Raw genomic sequence first — 25071 nt, 5'->3', positions numbered from 1 at the left:
ATTTTGCGTTTGCTTATGCCCAGTTTTGTTCATGAGAAACATTGGCTAAACACTGAAAACTATACCCGGCTCAACGAGACACGGAGGAATACACGAAACGCACACCTCAAATATTTACCAGCTTTCCTCAGTATGAGCCACAGCCTTCCACATGTGGTCTCTGGTTTCAGATAACCCTCCTTTTGACACTTCACTTATTGTGGGGAAAAAAGAGAAGGGTCACTTTTAAAAGATACCCTATCTTGAATGATCTCAAATCTGTTGTTTTTGCACTAATATGCAGAAAAGTTCAACCCTTTAGTTGTCATTTGATTCTTAAGCTCTTTCATAGGAAATTGAATAGAACCTGTTTAAGTTTGAAAAGTAATTTATTTAGAAACAGAATTTTCGTGCAGATTTAAGATGTTGTAACACAACTAACTTTTTTCTGAATGAACTTTCTTTATAACCATTGTTTTAAAACCAGTAGTTCTTGTTTGATTGCATATGTGTTTTGAGAACCACAAGAAACTTCCTTGGTTTTTTGGTCAGGAGTCAAACCAAAAAAGTCAGCCAAATTCTTTAAGGATAAGAATTCTAGACTGTAGCATACCGAATGTATCTCCCAGTAGTTGAAGAGAAACCACTCTTGGGCTATATGAGACCTTTTCTAAAGAAATCTGTTTCTTCTCAAGATCTCTTATTTCTATATTAGCATATTAATTCTATATTTTCCCAGATGCTGTAAAAGCACACAGTAGCTGTGGCTCTTCTGGTTAATGGATTTTGCAAATGGACATAAAAGTCACAAAATGATAATTTAAAAGTGATTGAGATACTGGTACATTTTGACTGAATCTTTCCCTTGTAGATTTGTGAACTTTTTTCTATGTTGTAAATATTAGCTAAGATTTATATAGTATTTATCATGTACCAGACACTATTCAAAGTACTTTCCATATATAATAATCCAGTTAATTCCCCAATAGCCTGATGGACATGTTTTATTATCACCATTTCACAAATGAGGAAACTGAGGCACGGTGAAGTTGAACAGCTTTTGTGAGATCAGGCAGTTTATTAATTGATTTTTGTCAGCATATGTTACGTTAGCTCATGGTTACATTACTTTGTCTAGTATGAGTGAAATGTAGAATGTTTGATTCAGAGTTTGATTTAGCTTATTTTGACTCCAAGTAACTGGAAGTTACCAGTAATTGAATTTTTTCTGTTTAACATAGGCGTTTTTTTGAAAAGTAACTACTACATATGTAGCCCTGGATTTCACTGATTCTACTCAGCTATCTTTACTTTGTTTTTACTGTAATACAGTATCGGGAAATAGTTTTGTTCTTATGATCTTGAAGTCCAAGAAGATCTGAAGTATCTTCATAATCGTGAAAGAGAAATTATGTAATAATATTTGGTATAATTTTATTTTTTTAGTGCATTTTATGTATTATATTTCCTTGGAAATTAACCACTAAAGCTACCATCTTATTCCATATTTATTCTCTTTTTTAAGGAACTTTATTGAGATGTAATTCAGATATCATAAAATTCATCCTTTGAAAGTGTGCAATTCAGCAGTTCACAGTACATTCACAGTGTTCTACACGCATCACCACTGTCTGGTTCCAAAATTGCCCCAACCAAAAAAAGGGAAACCTCATGTGCGTTAAACATCAATCCCCATTCTTCCCGTCAGCCCAGTCCTTAGCACCCAGTACTCCGTTTTCTGTCTATAGATTTGCCTATGCTAGTTATTTCATATAAATGGAATTATACAATAAGTGGCCTTTTGTGTCTAACTTCTTTCATTCATGTTTTCAAGATTTCTGACAATGAGATAGGTTAGATGCTGTAGTTAGGGTAGATGCTGTAGAAAAATGTTAATTATATCGGAAAATTATTACCTATTGATGTTAAATGAGGAGAGGGAGAGGGTTTTACAAAGAGTATGATACAAAATGCAGTCTATCGTAATCTATGTAAATGTGCTTAACTTGAAATCTATTGAGGAACTGGTAAAAATCTGTGTAAAAGAATATAACTTACTTATCCGGGAGACCTGTATTTTTTATCAGATTTTTCAAAGGGATCTGCGATCTGAAAAGGTTGAGAACTACTTTGTTGTAAAATGTATTGGCAGTTATCTCTGGGCTGGTGGGATTACTGGAAATTTTGATTTATGTTTTGTTTCCTACGGTGAATATGTATCACAATTTTCATAAAGAGTCTGAGAGTTGATTTAGATTTTGAGTTGTTGCTGTGTGTGTGAAGGAAGGAGAGAGAAGAGCTAAGGGAGTGAGGGGCTGTTTGAGGAGTGGGAGTGGTGGGGGTGGGGAGAATGAGGGAGTGGAGCCTATTAAAAATGTGGAGGCTAATCATGTACTTATTGGTTATTTAGGAATTACATGACTTATCTAATACTTCTAAATATTTGATATTCATTCTAAAAGGAGGATTTTACTCATGAGTCTTGTATTTCTTCTAATTGCTGAGCTTTAAAATATCTGTTTTGGTGGAAAATTCCTCCAGCTGTAATCTCATAATGCTGCCAATCTTGTTCTCAGGATAGTTTTAGAATAACTGGTTTTTTCCCCCAACACAGCATCTCCTAGTCTTTCCACAGAAGATGTGAAAATTCCCAGAGGGGAAAAACTTCCAGTAAAGGGTGCTGTTTGTCTTTGATGATACTGTTTATTCTTTTCCCTTTTCTGAACATTAGAGTTAATATCTTTATAGCTAAGGGCAGAGGGGGCTTCTATTTGAAATCGTACTAGAGATTTGTGTTAACATTCCTGAGTAGAACATTACAGACTTTTTGGAGTTAATGAAACAATCTTTTATTCTGGATATTTTGCACTGCACATATCCGGCCCTCAAAATAGGTTAAAAACATTTCTGTTTTTAGAATAAATAGAGCTAAATTTGGCAAAAGGTCAAATAATACAATTATGACTATTCCTTACAAACCAAATACATAATGGAGATAAAGCACAGATTTTGTTTTTCAGTACTTACTCCTTGTTTTCAACTTGTATAATAGTATCATTTATGTATTGACAAGCCTAATATGAAGGATTTTTAAATTGTTAATAGGTTAAACTTTTTGAAATACTATTTTAATAAAGCTATTAAGGGACTCCATATTTCTAGGTTTTTGTTTGTAGTTGTCAGCATTGTAGTTTCTACTTGAATAAGCTTGTGGTTGGTGCAGATAATTGAATTTTTTTTTAAGCGAAAAGAGGTCTTTAAAAATGATTCTAATGCTCTTCTGTAGTGTGGTATGGCTTCAGTGGTACCTTACTCTCTTGATGTTCTTCCTCCCACTTTGCTGGTGTTTCCCAGTCTTATTTGCACTTCTTCCTTTCTTGTACCTATTCTTTAGTGTTGGTGTTATTCAGCTCTCTATCTTAAACGTTATTCTCTTTTTGTTCTGTGTATTTGTGCCAGAAATTTCCATCACTCTGATGACTTCAGTTACTATCAATACATATGCTGTATACCTGTATAACCAATAACTTTTAAATACCTGCTTTTAGGTATTTCCGAAGCATTCTAAACTTGGCCTGTTCAAAAGTAAACTTGTGAAACCTGGTGGATTTCAGTAGTTGGCATCCAAATCCGCTCTTGCTCAAGTGAGCAGTCTGGACGTTGTTTATGACCCTTGATTTTTTTTTTTGTTTTTTTTGCTACCTCACCTACATCCAGTCATTTACCAAGATTTGTGGAGTTTATTTCGTGCATGTCTCCAGTGCCAGTGCACCAATCAAGGACACCATTATCTTTTTACGGTAGCCTCCAGTTTTGCTCATCTCCAGTGCCTTTTGTTAAAATGATTCTGCCACTTTCCCTGCTTTAGTGACTTCCCATGACCTTTAAATAGTCTAAACTAGTCTCCAAAGTGGGATGATGCACAAAATAATGATCAAGTGCAGGAGGAAAATACTGGAACTTCTGTTTATATTTACCTTTTAATCTAAAAAACAGTGGGACATTTATACTTAGTACTGTGTACTAGTTATTTACCCATTGCTCCCTTTCTCTACATGTCAGGCAGTCGTTTGGTACTTGCGGTATCCTGAAGGAAGAATGGTTTGTTCGCTTTCTGAGTGTTGCACAATACTGTAATTTGAATGTTTTAAATGGATTTATGAATTATCTAATTTAATACAAAATGGATAAGTCTGTGGGGTGGAATTTAAGGAGAATATCAAACCAAGTGTGTCAGTGCAGAGATGATCTCATGGTTGTTCTGCTGAAATCAGATCTGTTTTCATAAATTAGAAAAAATATCTGCTTATTTTGGAGTTCTAAGTGAAAGTTTTAAAAAATTTAAGTTCTTGTTGTGAGGCATCTCTTTCTATGATAACTACTAAAAGTCAAGTATGCAAACTGATCTTAGAAGTAGCTCTTTGAATCTCTATATCACAAAGTGTTAAAATAAGATCCTAAGAAATAATGAAGCATATTCAATTATATTTCATTAAAAATAGTCAATTTTTGTGAAGACAAAAAAATTTGTACCATAAATAATGAAAACAAATTTTAAATTCTTTTCATCCTTTTATGTTCTATTTTTTGTTATATAGATATTATTTTAATAATATGATATTGTAAATCATATTGTAAAAATAGTAGATAAATAAACATACCAACATGGGTATGTAATGAATAAAGTTTGGAGACCATTAGTTTAAATTCTTTCATAAAGGAGCTTTCAGGTCTTCCTGCTTGCTTTTCTAGCTTCATATCTTATCACACCTATGTTTGCATTTCATGCTTTAGCCATATTGGACTTTTCTCTTTCTCAAATGGGCCACATACTCTTTGTTTCTAGATATTTGCACATTCTTATTCCTCTTTTAAGTGAGATTAAACATTTTCTAGCATGAGGCTACTCAAAGTGTAGTCCTTGAACTGTTTGTTACCAGTTTGTGATGAGATAAGAGCAGAACTGGAGAGTAAACATTTAGAAGTTTGGATTGCATTTTGACTGTCATCGTCACATCTAAGTCCATGATTAGTGGGCTCCTTTCTGAACAGGATATTGACTTGTTCAAGTGCCATGGTGCATGTGTGATTTTTTTTTAATTTAATTTTTTACGACAGTTTAAGGTTCACAGCAAAATTGAGAGGAAGGTACAGATATTTCCCCTATACCTTCTCCCCACACATATGTATTACCACACATTATCAACATTGCCCAACAGAGAGAGACATTTGTTGCAACTGATGAATCTACATCGACACATCATAATCACCCAAAGTCCGTAGTTTGCATTATGGTTCACTCTTGGTTTTGTACATTGAGTGGGTTTGGACAAATGTATAATGACATGTATTCATCATTATGATATCATACAGAATATTTTCACTGCTCTACACATCTTCTGTGTTCCACCTATTCATTTCTCGCCCTATCACTTGTCCCTCCCAACTCTGGCAACTACTAAGCTTTTTGCTGTCTCCATAGTTTTGCGTTTTTCACAGTGTCATATAGTTGAGATCACACAGTATGTAGCCTTCTCAGATTGGCTTCTTTCAGTTAGTAATATGCATTTAAGATTTCCTCATGTCTTCATGGCTTCATAGCTTATTTCTTTTAGGTGCTGAATAATATTCCATTGTCTGTATGTGCCATAGTTTATTTGCCCATTCGCCTTTGAAAGGACATCTTGATTACTTCCAAATTTTGGCAATTATGAATAAAACTGCTGTAAACATCTATGTGCAGGTTTTTGTGTAGACATAAGGTTTGAGCTGCTTTAGGTAAATACCAAGGAGCATTATTGCTGGATTGTATGGTAAGAGTGGGTTTAGTTTTATAAGAAATCGCCAAACTGTTTGCCAAAGTGGCTGTACCATTTTACATTCTCATCAGCAGTGAATGAGAATTATCCTCGTTAGCATCCGGGGTTGTCATTGTTCCTGATTTTAGCCATTGCGATAGGGGTGTGATGGTATCTCATTGTTTTAATTTCCATTTGCCTGATGACATAAGATGTGGAGCGTCTTTTCATGGACTTATTTGCCATCTGTGTATCTCCTTTGATGAGGTGTCTGTTACGGTCTTTGACCCACTTTTTAATTGAGTTGTTTTCTTATTGTTGAGTTTTAAGAGTTCTTTGTATGTTTTGAATAACAGCCCTTTATCAGATGTGTCTTTTGTAAATATCTTCTCAGTCTGTGGCTCATCTTCTCATTCTCTTCACATTGTCCTTTGCAGAGCAGAAATCTTTAACTTTAATGAAGCCCAGCTATCAATTATTTCTTTCATAGATTGTGCCTTTGATCTTATATCTAAAAGTAATCACTGTATCCAGGGTCTTCTAGGTTTTCTCATATGTTAGCTATCTCCTAGGAGTTTTATAGTTTTGCGTTTTACATTTAGGTCTGTGATCCATTTTGAGTTAATTTTTGTGAAGAGCTTAAGGTCTTTGTCTTATTTTTTCATTTTTTGCACATGGGTATCTGGTTGTTCCAGCACCATTTGTTGAAAAGGTTATCTTTGCTGCATTGTGTTGCCTTTGCTCCGTTGTCAGGGGTCAGTTGACTATATTTATGTGGGTCTTTTTCTGGGCTATCTGTTCCACTGCTCTGTTTGTCTTTTGCCAGTACCACATTCTCCTGATTATTGTAGCTTTATAGAAGTATTGACGTTTGGTAGCCTCTAACTTTGCTCTTCAGAGTCCTCCAGCTTTGTTCTTCTCCTTCAGTATCGTGGGGCTATCTTGGGTCTTTTGCCTCTCCACGTAAATCTTAGAATCAGTTTGTCAGTAGTCACAAAATGACTTGCTGGGGTTTTGATTGGGTTTTTATTGAATCCATAGATCAATTTGGGAAGAGCTGACTTCTTGCCAATATTGAATCTTCCTATCCATTAACAGGGAATATCTCTCCATTTATTTAATTCTTTGATATCCTTTATCAGAGTTTTGCATTTTTCCTTATATGGATCTTGTATGTATTTTGTTAGGTTTATACCTAAGTATTTCACTTTTGGGGTATTACTGTAAATGTATTCTGTTTTTAATTTCAAATTCCACTTGCTTGTTGCTAGTGTATAGGAAAGCAATTGACTTTTGTTTATTAACCTTGTATCCTGCAACCTTGCTATAATCACTTATTCCGGGAATATTTTTGTTGATTCTTTTGGATTTTCTACATAGATGATCATGTCATCTGTGAACAAAGACACAAAGTTTTATTTCTTCCTTCCTAATCTTTCTACCTTTTATTTCCTTTTCTTTTCTTATTCTATTGACTAGGACTTCCAGTAAGATTCTTAAAAGGAGTGGTGAGAGGGGACATCCTTACATTTTTCTAATCTTTACAGGAAAACTTCTAGTGTCTCACCATTAAGTACGATGTAAGTTTTTTGTAGATATTCTTTATCAAGTTGAGGAGTTAGTTTGTGTAGAGTTTTTATCAGGAATAGGTGTTGGATTTTGTCTCTTGCTTATTCTGAATGTATTGATATGATCATGTGATTTTTCTTCTTTAGCCCATTGATGTGATGGATTACATTAACTGATTTTTTGCATGTTGAAACAGCCTTTCATACCTGGGATAAATCCCACTTGATTTTGGTGTGTAATTCTTTTTATACATCGTTGAATTTGATTTTCAGATATTTTTGTTAAGGATCTTTGCATCTATGTTCACGAGAGAGAACTAGTTTGTAGTTTTCTTGTGACGTCCTTGTCTGATTTTAGTATTAGGGTAATGCTGGCCTCATAGAATAAGTGAAGAAGTATTCCCTCTGCTTCTGTCTTCTGGAGGAGATTTTAGAGAATTGGTATAATTTCTTCCTAAAATGTTGGGTAGGATTCACCAGTGAACCCATCTGGGCCTGGTGTTTTTGTTTTAGAAGGTTATTAATTATTGATTCAGTCTCTTTAAGAGATATAGGCTTATTCAGATTGTTTCTTGTGTGAGTTTTGGCACGTTGTGTCTTTCAAGGATTTGGTCAATTTCTTTTAGGTTATCAAATTTGTAGGCAGAGTTCATAGTATTCCTTTATCATCCTTGTAATGTCCATGAAATTTTTAGTGATATCCCCTCTTTCATTTCTGATATTAGTAATCTGTGTCTTCTTGTTTTCTTAGCCTAGCTAGAGGCCTACTGATTTTGTTGATCTTTTCAAAGAAACAACTTTTGGTTTCATTGATTTTTCTCTGTTTCTTGTTTTCAATTTCATTGATTTCTACTCTTATTCTTATTTCATCTCTTGTGCTTACTTTGGATTTAATTTGCTCTTCCTTTTCTAGTTTCCTAAGGTAGAACCTTAAAGAATATTCATTTTAGATCTCCTTTTCTAATATGTGCATTCAGTGCTATAAAGTTCCCTCTAAGCACTGCTTTCACTGCATCTCACAAATTTTAAATTCTGAGTTCATTTTTGTTTAGTTGAAATATTTTTTAATTTCTCTTGAGATTTCTTCTTTGACCTATATGCTATTAAAAGTGTGTTGAGGGGTTGGCCGGGTGGCGCAGTGGTTAAGTTTGCGTACTCTGCTTCGGTGGCCCTGGGTTTGCTGGTTTGGATTCTGGCCATGGACCTATGCATGCTTATCAAGCCATGCTGTGGCAGGCATCCAACATATAAAACAGAGGAAGATAGGCACAGATGTTAGCTTAGGGCCAATCTTCCTCAGCAAAAAGAGGAGGATTGGTGGCGGATGTTAGCTCAGGGCTAATATTGCTAAAAAAAAAAAAGTGTTGAAATCATCTCTGTGTATTTTGGGATTTTCCAGTTATCTTTTTCTTAGTTTAATTCTGTTGTGGTCTGAAAGCAGGCATTGTATGATTTCTATTCTTTTAAATTTGTAGAGGTGTGTATTAGGGCCTAGAACATAGTCTATCTTGGTGAATGTTCCATGTGAGCTTGAGAAGAATGTGTATTCCTCTGTACATGTGTTATTTTCATGTTAGTCATTCGTAACCCAAAATGTGTAAGAATTGAAGAAAATGTAAATATTAATTTATTTTAGGAATCTTGTGTTAAATTTAATCACTTATTCTTGGTCAATAAATAAAACAATTAAAAACTAAACATATAATAATTAAACAAAAATAAAACAAGAAAATATATAAAAAGTAACAATCTTTTTCATGCTTTTCAATTTCTGCTTTTGTTAGTATTATCTAAATCCAGGAGGTAAAATTTATATACTTTATTTTTAATCCTAATTTTCTTATAATAAAACGGACTTTATTAGACTTTTTGATAAGAAAAGATACACCTTTTCTGAACGTGATGGTAGTGGTAAACCAATTGATGATGATGTAAGTAATTTCAAAGAGATACAGAACAAAACAGTTTGTATAAGTTTTGTTGGGAAGCATCGTCCCTCCTGTGTTGAGTTAAATTTTGAGCTGTAACTGATGAGAAGTGCTAAACCACAGTGGGTTATTTGCAGTAATGTACTGGCTAGTAAAACAATAAAACCATCAAAATTTAAGTGGTATGACATAAATACTTTCGCAACCACAAATGCATTATTTGAAAGAAGAAATATTAGAATTAAGCTGGCAGAAGCAGATCTGCAGGATTTCATGTGTAATCATTATGCTCTGAGTTTCTTTTAAAGTCTCGCTTCAGCTTGCTAACATTAAAAAACTACACACAATTGGCAACACAAGATGTTTGTTTGGAAATGTTGGATCTGTAGCAAAGAAGGTAGTTCATGTAATACTCCCCAGCAGCACAATAGCTTGATAGATTTAGCAACAGTCTAGTGTTACAGAAGCCCAACTCTTAGACAAGTAAGGGTAGCAAAGGCATTTTTGTTACAATTTGATGAACACAGTGATTTTGCTGACATAATAGTGATATGAAGGAAGAATTTACTTTTCAACTGCCTTGCTGACAAGCACAACTTGCTCTGAAGTATATAAAACTTGAAGGGTTTACAAATCAACAAATGTGGTTTAGAGTTTTCCTTTGCTTTTGTAGGAGTATGTTCTGATTATATAGAGACAGTGACAGGAAAAACATGCTGAAACTTGTGCCAAAGTGTAAATCAGTGTCCTGCTTCTTTCATTGAGAAAGTCTTGCGATGTCAGCTGAACTAAACAGTATACTTGCTGTGTCAGCTAAATTAACAGCAGTTCACTGGAAGTGTGAATTACTTAAACACTAATGCATTAAATTTTGGATTTTTTAATAAATGTTAATTTGGAAGCTGAACCAATTAGCCATTATCATATGCTGAGGTATACAGTGATTTTCAAAGGGAAATTCTCAGACAAAAGTATTTGAATTTTGGGATGAACTCAGTGTTTTTGCAATGTAAGAAACCAGTTTGGCCCCCAGCTTTTTCAATACGTGAAGTAGACTTATTTGTCTGATAGCTTCACTCTTTTTTTTTTTTTTAATGATCTTAGCCTTCCATGCGAGGAAGGAATATCCAATGTACTCAATGTTATCTAAGATCAAAGAACAAAAATAAAAGATAGAAATTTGGGGTAAAGTTTCTACAAATTGTTATGAGTGCCACAATATAGTAACAATTATCAGTAAAGTATGTGGTGATTTTGGTATTGTAAATTTGCAAAAAGTTGTAATGAAAAATACCTTACAAATTTGATAAGACACACTTTGAATTTATTTTCCATCAAAAGGAAATCCATGCACACGAAATTAATAGGTCAGGAATCCATTTGTTTCATCAGAAGTTATTTTAGGCTTAACTATAATTTTGATGGATAGATGATTGGAACTGTCTGCCGGTGAATATTTGAACACAAAGTTTGAAAAGTGTCATTTTCTGCATTTTGTGTAAAAGTTAAAAATGAGTATCTTGAGCTTGTTGAAATTGCTTTAAAATCTCTTCTATTCCTGTCAGCATACATCTGTGAAACTAGTTTCTCTGTTACGAGTGCTATTGAAACAAAACATGGAAGTAGTTTGGATATACCTTGTCCCTTGTGAGCAGTGTTGTCATCAGCCCAGCCTAGATTAGGTAAATTAACAAGTGTGGTCTTCAGCCCCCAAGTGAGCCGCCAGGAAGCCCTGCCTCCTGATATTTACACCTTGAGTAACCGCCTTCCCATTGCAACTCAGTGTTGATGTGATAGTATGTCATTTCTCAGATTAGGTCACAGGAGATAACTGCAGCTTCTGTCTTGGTTGCTGTGTCACTTTCTCTCTGGAAGCCAGCTGCCATGTGGTAAACAGCCCAACAGAGAGGCCCACACACTGAGGCTTCTCGCCAACAGCCAGTGGGAAACTGAGGCCTTTTGCCATCAGCCGTGTGGGTGAGTTTAGAGGCAAGTTCTCCAGCCCAGTCTAGCCTTCAAATGACTGTAGCCCTGACCAACATCTTGACTAAGACCTCATGACAGGTTTCATAACCACCCAGCTGAACTGCTTCCAGATTCCTGAGCAACAAATTGTGAGATAAATGTGTTTGTTTTAATCCACTAAGTTTTGGTGTAATTTTTTATGCAATAATAGATAACTAATACAGAACACAAGAAGCAAGCTCATTTATTGCATTAAAAACTTTAAAAATTGACATATGTGCTATTAGTTGAATGTGTGTGAATTGGTGTTTCATATGAGTAATTGCAATTTCACTCTTAACTTTTGGTTAAATTAGAATTATGAAATGACAAGTTACTAGTGATAGCCATTTTCTATAATAATTGCCTATATGCATACTTCCAATGAAAAATAGGCAATTTTATATAATTTTTTTGTTTATTTTAATTGTATTATTGAAATATAATTTTAGAAAACTGAACCTAATAGAGCATTTGGACGTGTATTTTGTATGGCCTTTTTTACTTTTATTTTTCCAGTATATTTATATATTGGTCCATGATGGATTGGAATTTGAAAAAAAAAAAAAGGAAAAGAAAAGGAAAGTGGTTCCCTCATCACAGGTAGTCTACATTAGGTCCCCTGTCATAGTTCTCATGGTACCCTGCGCTTACCTTATCATGCTGGTCATCTGGCTTCACTGGAATTGGTTACATTCCCTGTTAAACTGAGAGCTGCCTGAAGGGCAGAGGCCATGTGTGTGTTTGTTGTTATGTCTTCAGTACCCAGAACAGTGTCTGGTACTTAGCAGCTATTTGCAAGATTTGGTGGAAAGAATTAATGTTTTTAAAAAATTTTTCTTTGTGTTGGAATAATAATTAGCTTCGATAGTTATAAATAAGTCGGCAACTATAACTGTGTGTCCTCGGGATTGGTAATTGTTTATGGTGAGTATAAAATATTCTTGGCATTTTTGCTAAGTACTAGGGATTTTTATAAAGTATATTTTTTTATTTCCATAGCACAACCACTGCCTCTGAAGAAGATGTCTCAAGTAGATATCCCCGAACAGACAGAAGTGGGTTCAGCAGATATAACAGGGATGCAAATGCTTCAGGTAATTTGCTCTCAAGTAGCACATTGGAAAAGAAAATTGAAGATCTTGAAAAGGTATGAATTACAAATTATTTAAGATTGATAAAATTAATATACCATTAAGATTCCTTTTTTTACTTTCATAGCAGCTGAGAGAAAATAAGTTGAAATTTGTAAGGGAGATACAGTGTCAAAAGGAAGAGAATAAGGGGCACTGATGGAAGTTATTATTAGTGTTAATTGGTATTTCCATATTACAGTTAAATAGCAGCTTTGAATCACTGTCTTAAGTATATAGTTTCTAGATGCATAGTGGCTAAGCATTTTCTGATTTGCTTAATACTTTCCTGTCCAGTTCTGTTGATGTTAAAACTTTTAGAAGTGGAACCAGTTCTTGTATCTCTTAATGTTTAATGGGTACTCCCATTCTGCCAAGTGTTATCTATAATACACTGAAAGCAGTCTTTGCCTCTGAAGTGGTTAGAGGTGTGTGCTGGCGGTGTGTGCTGTTGCGTATTTATTATAGGATCTGGGCAGATTGTCGTTTGTAGAGTTTCTTCTGGGTTCCGAATGAGAGCCTAGAGCCGTCTTTGGTGTTTAAACAATTTGGAGAACATACCTGTCTTTGGGAGTATCCTTGAGAACAACTCAAAGGAATATGGGCAGAAATTGATTAACCACAGGGTCTCAGGTTTTTTCTGCAGACATGCAACCCCTAAAATTGATAGTGGTGCTGCTTTACTTTCTGATTGTTGAAAACGTGTTTTGTTTTGCTGAACTGAAATTATTCCTTGTGATGTAAAGATCATTTTAATTACAGATTTAATTTTATAAAATTGTTTCTATTTTATAACATGATGGTTAGTTCACATCTAAGCTTTCACACTAATTTCTGTGAGTTTAAATTAAAAACTTTAAGGGATACATAGTCTAATAGGTTCAAGGGGGTTCTTCAGGAAGGCTTTTAAAGTTTGGCAAGACTTTAGATTGAGTTGCTAGTAGTTGGCAGCAACTGATTAATGAGGCTGACTGGATGCTTCCCTCAGAGTTGGTAGGAAAGAAGCCAAGTTCTGGGCTGCTTCTCTTTTGCCCCTGACCCAACCTAAGACCCAGGATTCTAAAAAAGATTTCTTTGAAAGAGGTGTTGCATTGTTTAAGGAAAAAAACGTTTAGAAACCAGTATCTCTTTCACTTCCTTCATTTTGTCCATTGTCAGTTAATTGGCAGAGTCAGAAGTAAAATTGAAGATCATTATTTTTAGAGTTTAGAGTTTTCTATAAAGCTATCTCCTTCTCTTAACCTTTGTATTTTTAATAAAAATTTTGAATTTCCTCAAACAGGTTATTATCCATTGAAAAAGTAAGATATTTCATTACTAATGGTGCTGATAAGCTAAAAAGGATAAGTTGTTGGTATTAGTATTTGTTAAAAACTTGTATAAACATAGATTTAATCAGAAACAGGTAACTCCTATATTCCTCTGGTTCTCTGGTTCTTTTCTGGGATGGGTTTCTCCTTCCTTTACCAAGTGACTTAAGAAATTCATTGGAAATCTTCATATATCAAAGATACTTCACCAAACTTGGCAGACATATGCCATTTAAAATTAGAAACAACCAATTTCTTTCTAATTAATACTTTGTAATTATGTCTACCAGGAAGTAGTAAGAGAAAGGCAAGAAAACTTAAGACTTGTGAGACTAATGCAAGATAAAGAGGAAATGATCGGAAAACTCAAAGAAGAAATTGATTTGTTAAATAGAGTGAGTATTCACATATTTCAGTTTTACGGTTTCTTTTTTTCCTGCCAATTGGATGAAAATACGTAAATGTGAAGAAATTATCTAATTTCATTATTTAGTTCATTCTCTCGTTAATGAGATAGTAATTTGTAGTGTAAGAACCATCATTTCATTCCATAAACTGATTTCCTCTAGCCAGTTATCAGTTGATGTCACTTACTCTTCTTTTGGGGGCGGTAGGATGAATGCAGTTGTTCTGTGTTTTGTTAGAGCCGGGAGGTGAGAGCAGCTTGGGCCCCTCCACATGTGAAAGGCATTGGCAAATGCCACCGAGAGTTGCTTGAGTGAAGAATTAAAATTGCTACTTTCTTGCCATAAGAAATGCCACATGTCTTTGTGTGTCTTTTCACTTTTTTCCCCCCTCCAATTTTACGTGTGCATTCCCAACTTTACATTTAGCCTTACCCCAAGGTCTCTATTACTGCTATTGATAGCTCTCTTGTTTTTTCTTCTTTTTTTTTTTGTGCTCTCAGCCCTAGAATTTATTTGCTGCTCAAGAAGGAGGTATTAGTGCTAGGCCATACTTAGGCAATGATGATAAGAAGAGATTCCATCGGTTTGCTTTTCAGAAAGCTTATATAAGAGGGAGGAAAGAAATTAAGTTCGCTTCAGGGAAAAAGGAACAGATTCCTAATCCAATCTTTAACAGTGAAAGAAGAGAAAATTGAGAGGCTTCATTATGTGCAGACCCGTTCTAATAAAGTTCTAAGGCATTAACTAGAGGTCGTAGGTGAGGACACTGAAACTCGGTGTAACTTGCTCGGGGTCATAAGATGTAATTACATAGTAATCAGCTGAGCTGGTGTTGGACCTCAAGTGTTCTGCTGTAGTTCTCATTCTGAGCTCTTCCCATTTTCTCATCTTGGTTCAGAAGACAGGTATTCCTGTATTGGTTCTGGAATATGGTTTAATAAAGTCCGCAAATATTTTTGACGTCTATGATGTATTAACACTGTCTTAGTCACTGTGTGTTAAAAAGAATAATAAAACACCTGTCCTTACAGAGTTTATAATCTAGTAATGATACATGAATGCATTTTATCATTTAGTTGTGAATCTCAGGTAGGTCTCAGTTGTAGTAGTTTAGGAATTCCGTATCTTTATTGTTGTTTTCAACAGATTAGTTACCCAACATCATTCATGTCATTTGTGAGTAAATGCAAATTCTATTTTTGTACATATTTAAGTCATTATCTAATTCTCCAAAGACAGTATACTAAATTTATCAGAATGCCACTATCCAATAGCACACTTATAATTCAAATTGATTGCTCCAAGTTTTAGTATTTTGAATTTCAGGGTAAATCTTTAAATATTGGCTTTTCCAAACATCAGTAAGTAGTCTGCCTTGAAATAATGTTTCTTCTAATTAAAATTTATAGTGAATTGTCTTCATATTTACCACATAGTTGGGTATGTGCTACTAGGATTAATATAGAGAAGATACAGCTGTAATCATATAACTTTCAAGCTGGAGAGTGATTATTTAGTTCAGTGACTTTCAGTTTTTCTTTTTTAAGCTCTAAAACCTTGGCCCCGAACAAAATGTCGTAGAGAAGCCCAACATATAAATTGAACCAGATCAACTCTATGTGCCCCAGATCTCCTTTTTTGTATGCCTCGGTTCTATCACCTCCCCAGATTAATGCCCCAGCGTGTTAAAGATCACACAAGGTGGTAGGACATCCAGAACCCCTGTACCTGGATCTTTTTCATGTCTGATTTGACACTAGGTTGCAGTCTGGCTCCGTCAATTTCATATTGCCTGCATATGTATTTTGTAAATTTAGCTCTCAGTTTTGAGGAGGAGGGGATTTGTTTTTAACTAGAAAATTAAGTTATTTATAATGATTAAAAATTGGAAGATTCACGTTTAAAGAATTCTAACTTCTGGCTTCTCTTGAAAAACTGAAAGCTCTCTCAAGAGTTAGCCCATATTACCATGATAACAATGAGAAGGAGTCAGGTACTGGATGCTTCTGTTAGGTGGGGCATGGTCCATCTAAAGTTGTTTCAGAACTTGCCCTACTTTCCAAATTAATTGCTTTTATGAATTATCTTTGTATATTTTTTGAAATGTTTTTCTCACCTTCAGAATATTTTTAAGTGTTTTGAAAACTCACTATTTTCCTTTTTGTTTCCTTAAGGACCTAGATGACATAGAAGATGAAAATGAACAACTAAAGCAGGAGAATAAAACTCTTTTGAAAGTCGTTGGGCAGCTGACAAGGTAGAAGATTCAAGCCTCAGTGTGGAAAAAAGATTTTAAAACTACTGATTGAATGTTATGGTTAATGCTAGGACAATATTCCTCTGCTGCAATACATTAACTAAATATGTATATTTATTTCTTGAAAACAATGGATGTTTGTTTTCAAAATATTTCTTTGTTCATTATTAGTTTCAAAATATCAACCTTTTATTTCACGAATAAGTAACATCCTTCAGTTATTAAAATGATAGGTTATGCCTCTTTTTGGTTTTGTGTGGTATTCAAATAATATATGGTTTAAAGTCACAACCATTTGAGTATATTTTATCTATGGTAGTGCATTTTCTCCCTAAAGTGATATACATAGTCTTTGTTTACATGAATTTAAATACTTTTGGGGAGTTACCTGCAAATGCCTTATTACTGATGTGTGCAACCTTTTATATGTTGATGATTGACTCATAAAGGTCTTTGTCTACTGTCATTTCTTCTTTCAACTTATTCTAAGCAATTTAAAGTAATATAGAGTCACACTATTTTATATAACAGTCATCTTTAAAAAGGAAAACTATTATAAAAAGTCACTTAATATCATGTATTAGTTGGCTAAATATAAAATTTAAGAGAATACTTGAATTGTGCTATGGTAAACTAAAATGTACTATTTTGTATTTGAATATTGAAAAAAATTTAAAATCGTTTTAACTTCTGAAAAACATACAATTGTAATTTTAATGTAAAATTTCTTTTGTAGGTACTACCTTTTTTATTATTCCAAGGTTTTTAAGTGAACGTGGGATATTTAAAAAGTGTTTATTCATCAAGCCTGGAGAGTGTGTACAATTTCAGTGTATAAGAAAAAAAATCCATATTTTTAATTATCCATATGCGTTAAAATCAAAACCAAAATATTTATCCACACTTAAAACATTTATACTTAACATTAACGAAACAGTACATAAACAGAAATAGTACTGAAATACTTTAATTTCTAACTTTGAGAATAACACTGTGACACAATTGTTCTGATGTGACAGAATTATTCCCCTACCTCAAATTTAAGGGATTTTTCCTAACCTTGGATTTTTTAAAACAGAATTATTTTGAAGACTTATACAAATACTCTCTTCTATTAAATATCATTAGTGTTTAGAATTGTTTTGTATTACATTTTCACGTTGAGTAAGGAAACCCTTCCTTTAAAACACATTTAGAAATGTCTGCATGAGAGTTGAGCCTCAGACAGTATAGTGATACCCTTCTATCCAGTTAATGTACATAAGTGACTTAAACATGGTAAAATCCATTTGGGGTACCCTACTGACTCTCTCTCCTTCACTTGCCAAGCCCCTTCATTATTCACTATTAGAAAAATAGGGAAGGAGCAACAATTGGAAAAAACGTAGAGTAAATGATAGATATCAGATGTTGAGTTCTAAAACTTGCTGCATTTGCCTGGATTGGTTCCCCCACCTCCCACTTCAGAAGTTTCAACTTTGGCCCATCATCAAAATCACATGGGTTGCTTAAAAAGAATTCCAACGCTGTAGCTTCTAGATAAGTTTGAGACCCTAGACAGAATTTTTAAAGCTCATTATCAGATGATTCTGATCACAATTTAGGTGTAGAAACAGCTGCCATTGTCTCTTTCCCCCTATATCTTCCATTGGAGACCCTGGAATTAACATAATTTTAGCTACCAGTATTTTTCTCCTTTTAAAAGGTTTATTAATAAACTGATCTCCTGGGAATTTTTCATATGTCCAGATGTAGTTTTACCAAAAAATTCAGTGTGAGACTACCAGACTTGATATAGTTGCAGAATTACTACATAAAGGCATCGTTTTTGGAGATTATTACCCAGCATGGCAGCACTGATGTGCTGCCCACATGTCTAATGGTATGCCAGGCCCAGTCACCACCTCTGCCTGTGAGGTACTCAGCTCCCTTTAGTTACCTTCAGGTATGTGACAGAAATCATCGGTATTGCCTAGTTCCCCATCCACACTTCGGATGTTGTGAAAATGCTGTCAGTATCCAGCCTTAAAATATATTAGTATATTGGCTTTTCAGTAAAAGTAGTATTTTGAATTTTCTGTTTAATCCGTATATAAGTGAAGGAATATTTCATTTCTTCTTTTAAAATTATACCAATTAATGCTTTTAAAGACTGAATCGTTTTTAAAATTTTATTTTTCTTCAGTTTATTGGGAACATTTCCAATAATGATCTTTTACATAATGGTGCCTCGTGCAGATACAGCAGCCTGACAACTTAAGCAAAGCAACTCACGTGCACTCCTTCTCCCGTCCTTCAAGTGTATATTTATATCACATTTAGATTTTTACATTGACGGTGTAGGATCTGCTACAGTTTCCCTTTAAAATTTATAAAGAACATTGAGGTTTTAGAAAGGTAACTTAAATACATGTGCACTACCTTAAAAACTTGGCTATTGTCAATAAAGTGCTAGTATTTGTGAATTATTAGTCCGATTTGAAATAATGCTTCTTATATCTTCTCGGAATTTGTGGCATAATAAAGCATATCCGAAGTTCTAATGCGTTTATGATATTATTTTCAAAACAGTAAGTTTCTTATCTTTAAAAGGAACATGACTTGCTGCCCTGGTTTCTGACACGCATTAAATACTTGAGAATTACTGAAGTAATGTTTCATTTTTCTAGAATTGTTATTCATTTTGTTGCACTACAGTTACCTTTAGACAAGAAGAGGAAGGCGTTAGGGTGTATATTTCTAGAGAATTTACTAAATATAGTAGATTAGCATTGTCATGCCTGTTCAAGTAGTTTAAAACAGAAAATTAAGTATCAGTGGAAGATACATGAAGCAATGTATTTTTTTTAATAACTTTTTAATTGTGGTAGAAGCAATGTATTCTTAAGGTGAAAAATCTACCTCAAATACATGTGGTTTGTGTTTTCTGGGTTAACTTGGATTTTTATAATTAGAAACTAAAATGCAAGATTTTGAGTCCACTAATACTTTGTTGAAAATAATGCAAGTTAATAATAATTATAGACACATCCATATGTTCAACACCGTAAGACAAAATAGGAAAGACCTTGGGTTTTACAATTGATCTGATGTTCTAGACAATGTTCATATGTACAGTGATAGTCCTCTTTCGTCTTTTTTGTAGTTCTTTGATCTTGTGTTCAGTGCCTAGTAAGTTCCATGCAATGTTGGCACCTTTTAATAACTATTCATGATAACCTGTTACAAGATTCAGTTATATATTTTCATTTCATAATAATATAAGAAACCAAACACACCAGCTTTTCATTGGGGGCAATATATGAAGTGAGAAAAGCTAGCATTCAGGAATCAGAACTTTAAAATAACATGTTAAAGTCAGTGCTAAACATTATCTTATTGTATCTGAACCATTCCTAATATGTAACAGTGAACTTGACTTCTTTTGCATTGCAACTATGCTCTCAAAAATAAAGGACATCCCATTGATTAGGATGGTACGTTACTTATCTGAGAACTAGTGACCCTTTTGTTCCATTAAACGGAAAGCATAATACTAATAGACAAGGGACATTTTCTCATCAGGTGCATCAACAAGGGCCCTTCTCCCCATGCTAAGTTTCTACTTGATGTATGGAAGTTGGTTGTTTCATTCTCATGAAGACTTGAACCATTACCCAAGAAAACCTGAGCCCAGACTGTTTTTTAATTGTACTTAGCTAGAACTTCATAGCGTGTTAAAGTCACATCCCTGTCCCCCCACAAAATAATCACGTGTATGTGAGAGGAATATGGATGAGGAGGTTACATTAAATTTTCATACCTGTTCTTTCAGCAGGTATTTATTAGTCAGCTGGGTATACAATTAGAGATACTACAGAAGTTTTAAAAAAAATGGGCATGGACCAACCCTTCCATCTAGCAGTGTACAGGCTGTGTAGTGTGTGTCAGTAGCTCAAAGTGCAATCTTAACTAGCATTAGCTGGTCTAATCTGAATAGTTTATTCAAAAGTATTTTTTTGTGTTAATCTCCAGCTATTGTCTCTTAGATCTAGATGATAGGTACTGTTTCATTTGCTGCAGCAGTTACTGAATGTGGAGTTGAAAGACCTGATGCATATTGGGAAGTATCTTACTGTATTTGTTTTAGATAATCATGTGTTACGAAAAGAATATTTTTAAGAAATTTGTAGCAGTAATGAAGTAAAAAGAATTCATTGTATGTCAGATACACCAAGCTGTTGATGGAATTCACATGTGATTTAAGTTAGTTTTTCTGTACACATTATTGATTACTGGTTTGTTCGAGTCCACTGAACAGCTCGTGTGTTGGCAGCCACTGTGGTAATCATGGAATGTTAGTGCTGATCACTTGGTGGACATTTTTTTCCTGCCTGTTTTGTTTCCCCCTCAAGTAACTAGTAGGTGTATATTACTTTTTTTGGTGAACTTGTTTCTTAAAAGATTTGCCTGTGCTATTCAGGTTTTTTATTATTATGTTTTTCTTCTAAATTTAAGTGTCAGATGGCTGCTGCTCCCAGCAAAGACTATATGAAAGCTAAAATCTACTGCTTTGTTGAAAAATCAGCTAATTCAGGTAATCTAACTATTTGTAGGAAAACAGCTGGATAATTTTTAATCACATTAGCATCATGTAGGCAGCTTTCATAATCATTGCATAGGTTTTCATTGTTGGAGTAGTCAACTTGATAGTGATTTACTTTTACTATGCTTTGCATGTAAAATACTCAATAAAAAAAGTAAATTTTCATTTATTTTTTAGCCCTGTTAATTATTTTTTCCTTCCTGTACTAGCAGTAAAACTCTGACCATGAGTTTTACTTTTGAATTAAAGGATAATGCCAATATTTTAATTAACTTATGTGCTTCTTACTGAAACAGTGTGCAGTACTTTAAAATCTTTATTTAGCACATTAATTGTAGAAGGAATAATGTTTTAAACAAAAATATAGTGTTGATAAGATCTGGGTGCATTAGTGGTGGTTTTCTTGAAAAAGTGAGCAAGTGTACACATGTTCGACCAGACTGAAAATTTTCATTGTCTTTGTCTTTTAAAACTACACAAATAATTTCTTAATTCAGAAATGGAACTATTATCAACTAAAGCTGATGATATCCAAAGAATTTCAGGTCCTTCATAGTTTGAAAAAGCTAAGTAGGAGCCTGGGAATGTAAAAATCCGGTCTTTGTTTCTTGAGTAAATGGTTTACATAACCTTTTGCCTAATGTGTCATTCATCATACACCTGCACAAGCTAATCAGTCTTCTTTACTTCTAGAAATCCAAGTTAATCTTCTCAGTAATGTCATACATGTCTAACAAGTGAACAAGCATCCTTCAGTCACACTGTTTAGATAATGTCTCAAGTCCTTATATAAGAACATACTCCATTAGCAAGCCTATTGAAAAAATCTGCAAGGTCTCCTAGTCTTAATTAGAACCAGAGCCCTTTATCTTAGACTTCATCAAATCCCTGTTTTTTTCTTTTAGATTCACTTTGTACATGCACACAATTCTGTCAGTAGCTATAAACCGCCCACATACTTTCTTTATCTCGTGCCTCTAGCTTCTCTTTTCACCTCTACCAGAGGTTACATTTTATCTCTGGTCAGCTTCTTGGAAAGAATTATGTAACTTGGGACCTTCATGTTTACTGTGGACTGATGATCATATCCTTTACAATCCATTTATTTTATTTTGATGTCTATCCAGATACAGTTAAAAAGGAAGCTAGAATGCAAAACTTCCCTCTTAATCCTGGGCCAAATGCACAGTTTTACTCTCACTTTCAAAAAACTTCTGTGACCAAATAAAGATGCTTTTAATAAAGGAAACAGCTCTCTACTTGGTGTTGGATTGTTTAGCAATGAAAAAAATTAAGCCAATTAGGAAAGGTAGATTGAACTTTGACTTTATACATATGAAACAAAAACAAAATAAGAGTTTTGAGTGCTTTTTATGTGTTTTTCATGTTAAAGTGTATACAGTTATTCAGTATATATTATAGTCTTAACCTGGTTGCTATCTCTGTTTAGGTATACCATGGGGCATGAAATTCACAATCTTTATATTATGTTATAGGCTTTTATCCAGAGAAAAATTTGCATTTTAAAATGTGAACTATTTGGGGCCAAGCCTGTTGGCACAGTGGTTAAGTTCATAAGTGCTTTGGCAGCCCAGGGTTTGCTGGTTTGGATTCCAGGTACGGACCTTCGAACTGCTCGTCAAGCCATGCTGTGGCAGGCATCCCACATATAAAGCAGAGGAAGACGGGCATAGACGTTAGCTCAGGGCTAGTCTTCCTCAGCAAAAAAAAAAAAAAGGATTGGTGGCCAATGTTTGCTCAGGGCTAGTCTTCCTCAGAAAAAAAAAAAAATGTATATATATATATACACACACACACATATATATGAAATAAAATGTGAACTGTTTACTGTGGTTAGACAAAGGAAGATGATGTCACCAGTGATCATTCTAGCTTTATGGAAGCAAATTATTAAGAAAAATTAATAGAAAGGTATCATTTCTTTTATTCTTGTAGTACAGAAGTATAAACAGATATCAGTCAAAAGCATAGGAAATCCCATTCAAAGAACCTGCAAATCACTTTTGGTAAGAACACATAGATTTGATAGGGTTAAGGAAAGTTGGAAAATTATTAGCCTTCCATAGCAGAGTGAAAGTTTCACTTATATGGATGGCTTAGGACAATAAACATCACTAATTTAAAGTAAAATTGTGCCAGTAATTTTCATATTAACTGTATTCTTTACTTTTTAAAGTAAATCAGTGAATCAGTGGTAATTGGAATGGGATGAATAAATGCACACTTCGGAAATGCTCATTGATGATCATAGTAGGCCTAAAAGTGCCTCTGGTTTCTTGTAACTGTTTTAAGATCTAGATACCCTAGCAGGTTTAGCTGAGCATAGCAACTCAGTTAACAATTTGAGCATAACTTTAACTCTGATTTAGTATAGCATAAAAACTTTCAATAATTAGTAATTCAGTAGCCATATATGCCAGGCATCGTAAGTGGTTTAAATATTGTTTTTATTTGATTCTTTAAAACTTATGCAAGGTACAGATGGGAAGGGTAATTTGCCCAAGGTTGCAAAGCAATGCTTTGTGACTCGTGCTGTGACACACTCTTATGACATAATCATTGACCTAGTAAATATTTTGCCGTTGGTTCTTGAAGTGTGGTGCCCATACTAGTAGCATTGGCTTCACTTAGAAACCTGTTAGAAATACAAAATCTTGGGCCCCACCCAACACCTGAATGAAGTGAGGCCCAGCAATCTGTGTTTTAACAAGCTCTTCACATGATTCTAATGCAGGTCAAAGCTTGTAAATTTGCATTATGCATTTCTATTTTTAAGTGAAGATCTTGGTCTTTCTATTTGGATATTGTATAAATAATTAACTGAACTTGTAAAGAAATAAGTAATCTTTTCGTTGTTGCTTGCATTGCAAAAGATTGTATCAGGAAAAGCCTCAGCCATGGATATTGGCAGCTTGACATAATCCCATTAGTTGGGTATTATCTCTGGAACGCAAATGGTTTCTTAAGTCCAAGAGACTGGAATGAAATCTTTGTTTTTCTGTGTTAAGGTTGATCTCTGTTATTGCCTGAAGGTTTTTTGGTCACAGTAATGCATTTTTGTCAAATTTTAAAACTTGATTGGAACAAATAAATATGTTTCATCAGAGTTACAGTTCTGTTTTTGTTATTTTTTTGCAGGTATGGACACTGTGGGGTGGTCCGTGGTGGGGAGATGGAATCTTCAAAGTTTACTGCCAGTGAATTGAGAAAGTCAATAGCATTTTCTAGCTATTTATCAGTGAGGAGACATCCAAAATATTGATCCCAATGAGTAAAGAAAAAATATATATGTTTATTGGTTTAGGATCATTTTTTTTTATATGATGAGTTAAGCTGCTTTTTTTCTTTTTTTTCTTTTTTTAACTTTTTAAACACGTTAGAGCAGTTTTAGATTATGGAATTATTGTGATGGTAGACAGAGTACTTGAATACCCCACACCCAGTTTCCTGTTAGTAACATCTTACATTAAGTGTGGTGCATTTGTGACAATTAATGAACCAGTATTGATACATCATTATTTACTGAAGTCCATATTTTTTAATTTTAGTTTTTTATGTTATTTTTATTTTTGAGGAAGATTAGCTCTGAGCTAACATCTGACGCTAATCCTCCTCTTTTTGCTGAGGAAGACTGGCCCTGAGCTAACATCCGTGCCCCTCTTCCTCTACTTTATATGTGGGATGCCTACCACAGCATGCCGTGCCAAGTGGTACCATGTCCACACCCGGGATCTGAACCAGCAAACCCTGGGCCGCCGAAGTGGAACGTGCACACTTAACTGCTGTGCCACTGGGCCGGCCCCCTGAAGTCCATATTTGATTCAGATGTTTCCCTAGTGTCTTTTCTGTCTTCCAGGATCCAATAAGATACCACATTACATTTAGTCGTCATGTCTTCCACACCCTCTTAGTTGTGGCAGTTTCTTAGACTTTCCTTGTTTTTGATGACCTTGACAGTTTTGGGGAGTCCTCTTCAGGTATCTTTTACTTCTTACTCTGGACATTTTCAGATATACACAAAGGTAAATTAATTTTCCGTATCTTGCCTATCTTATCCCTCATTTTTTCTTTTTTTAGGGTA

At 34.3% G+C, this 25071-nt stretch overlaps 1 protein-coding gene across 2 annotated transcripts in view; it reads left to right on the top strand.

Moving 5' to 3' along the window:
* PAWR (pro-apoptotic WT1 regulator) overlaps positions 1-24096 on the top strand; it is a 109395-nt gene extending 85299 nt beyond the window's left edge. For both annotated transcript variants that reach the window (XM_070253895.1, XM_070253896.1), the window contains exons 5-7: positions 12280-12427; positions 14011-14115; positions 16302-24096. In XM_070253895.1, coding sequence (XP_070109996.1) covers positions 12280-12427; positions 14011-14115; positions 16302-16388 — 340 coding nt within the window. In that variant the 3' untranslated portion in view covers positions 16389-24096. The remainder of the gene's footprint in view (positions 1-12279; positions 12428-14010; positions 14116-16301) is intronic.
* Positions 24097-25071: the final 975 nt, after the last annotated feature.

This window comes from Equus caballus, chromosome 28 (assembly GCF_041296265.1).
Source record: "Equus caballus isolate H_3958 breed thoroughbred chromosome 28, TB-T2T, whole genome shotgun sequence".
Classification (NCBI taxonomy): domain Eukaryota; kingdom Metazoa; phylum Chordata; class Mammalia; order Perissodactyla; family Equidae; genus Equus; species Equus caballus.
The sequence above is the reverse complement of the archived record's forward strand: the minus strand, read 5'-3'. Positions and strand labels throughout refer to the sequence as shown.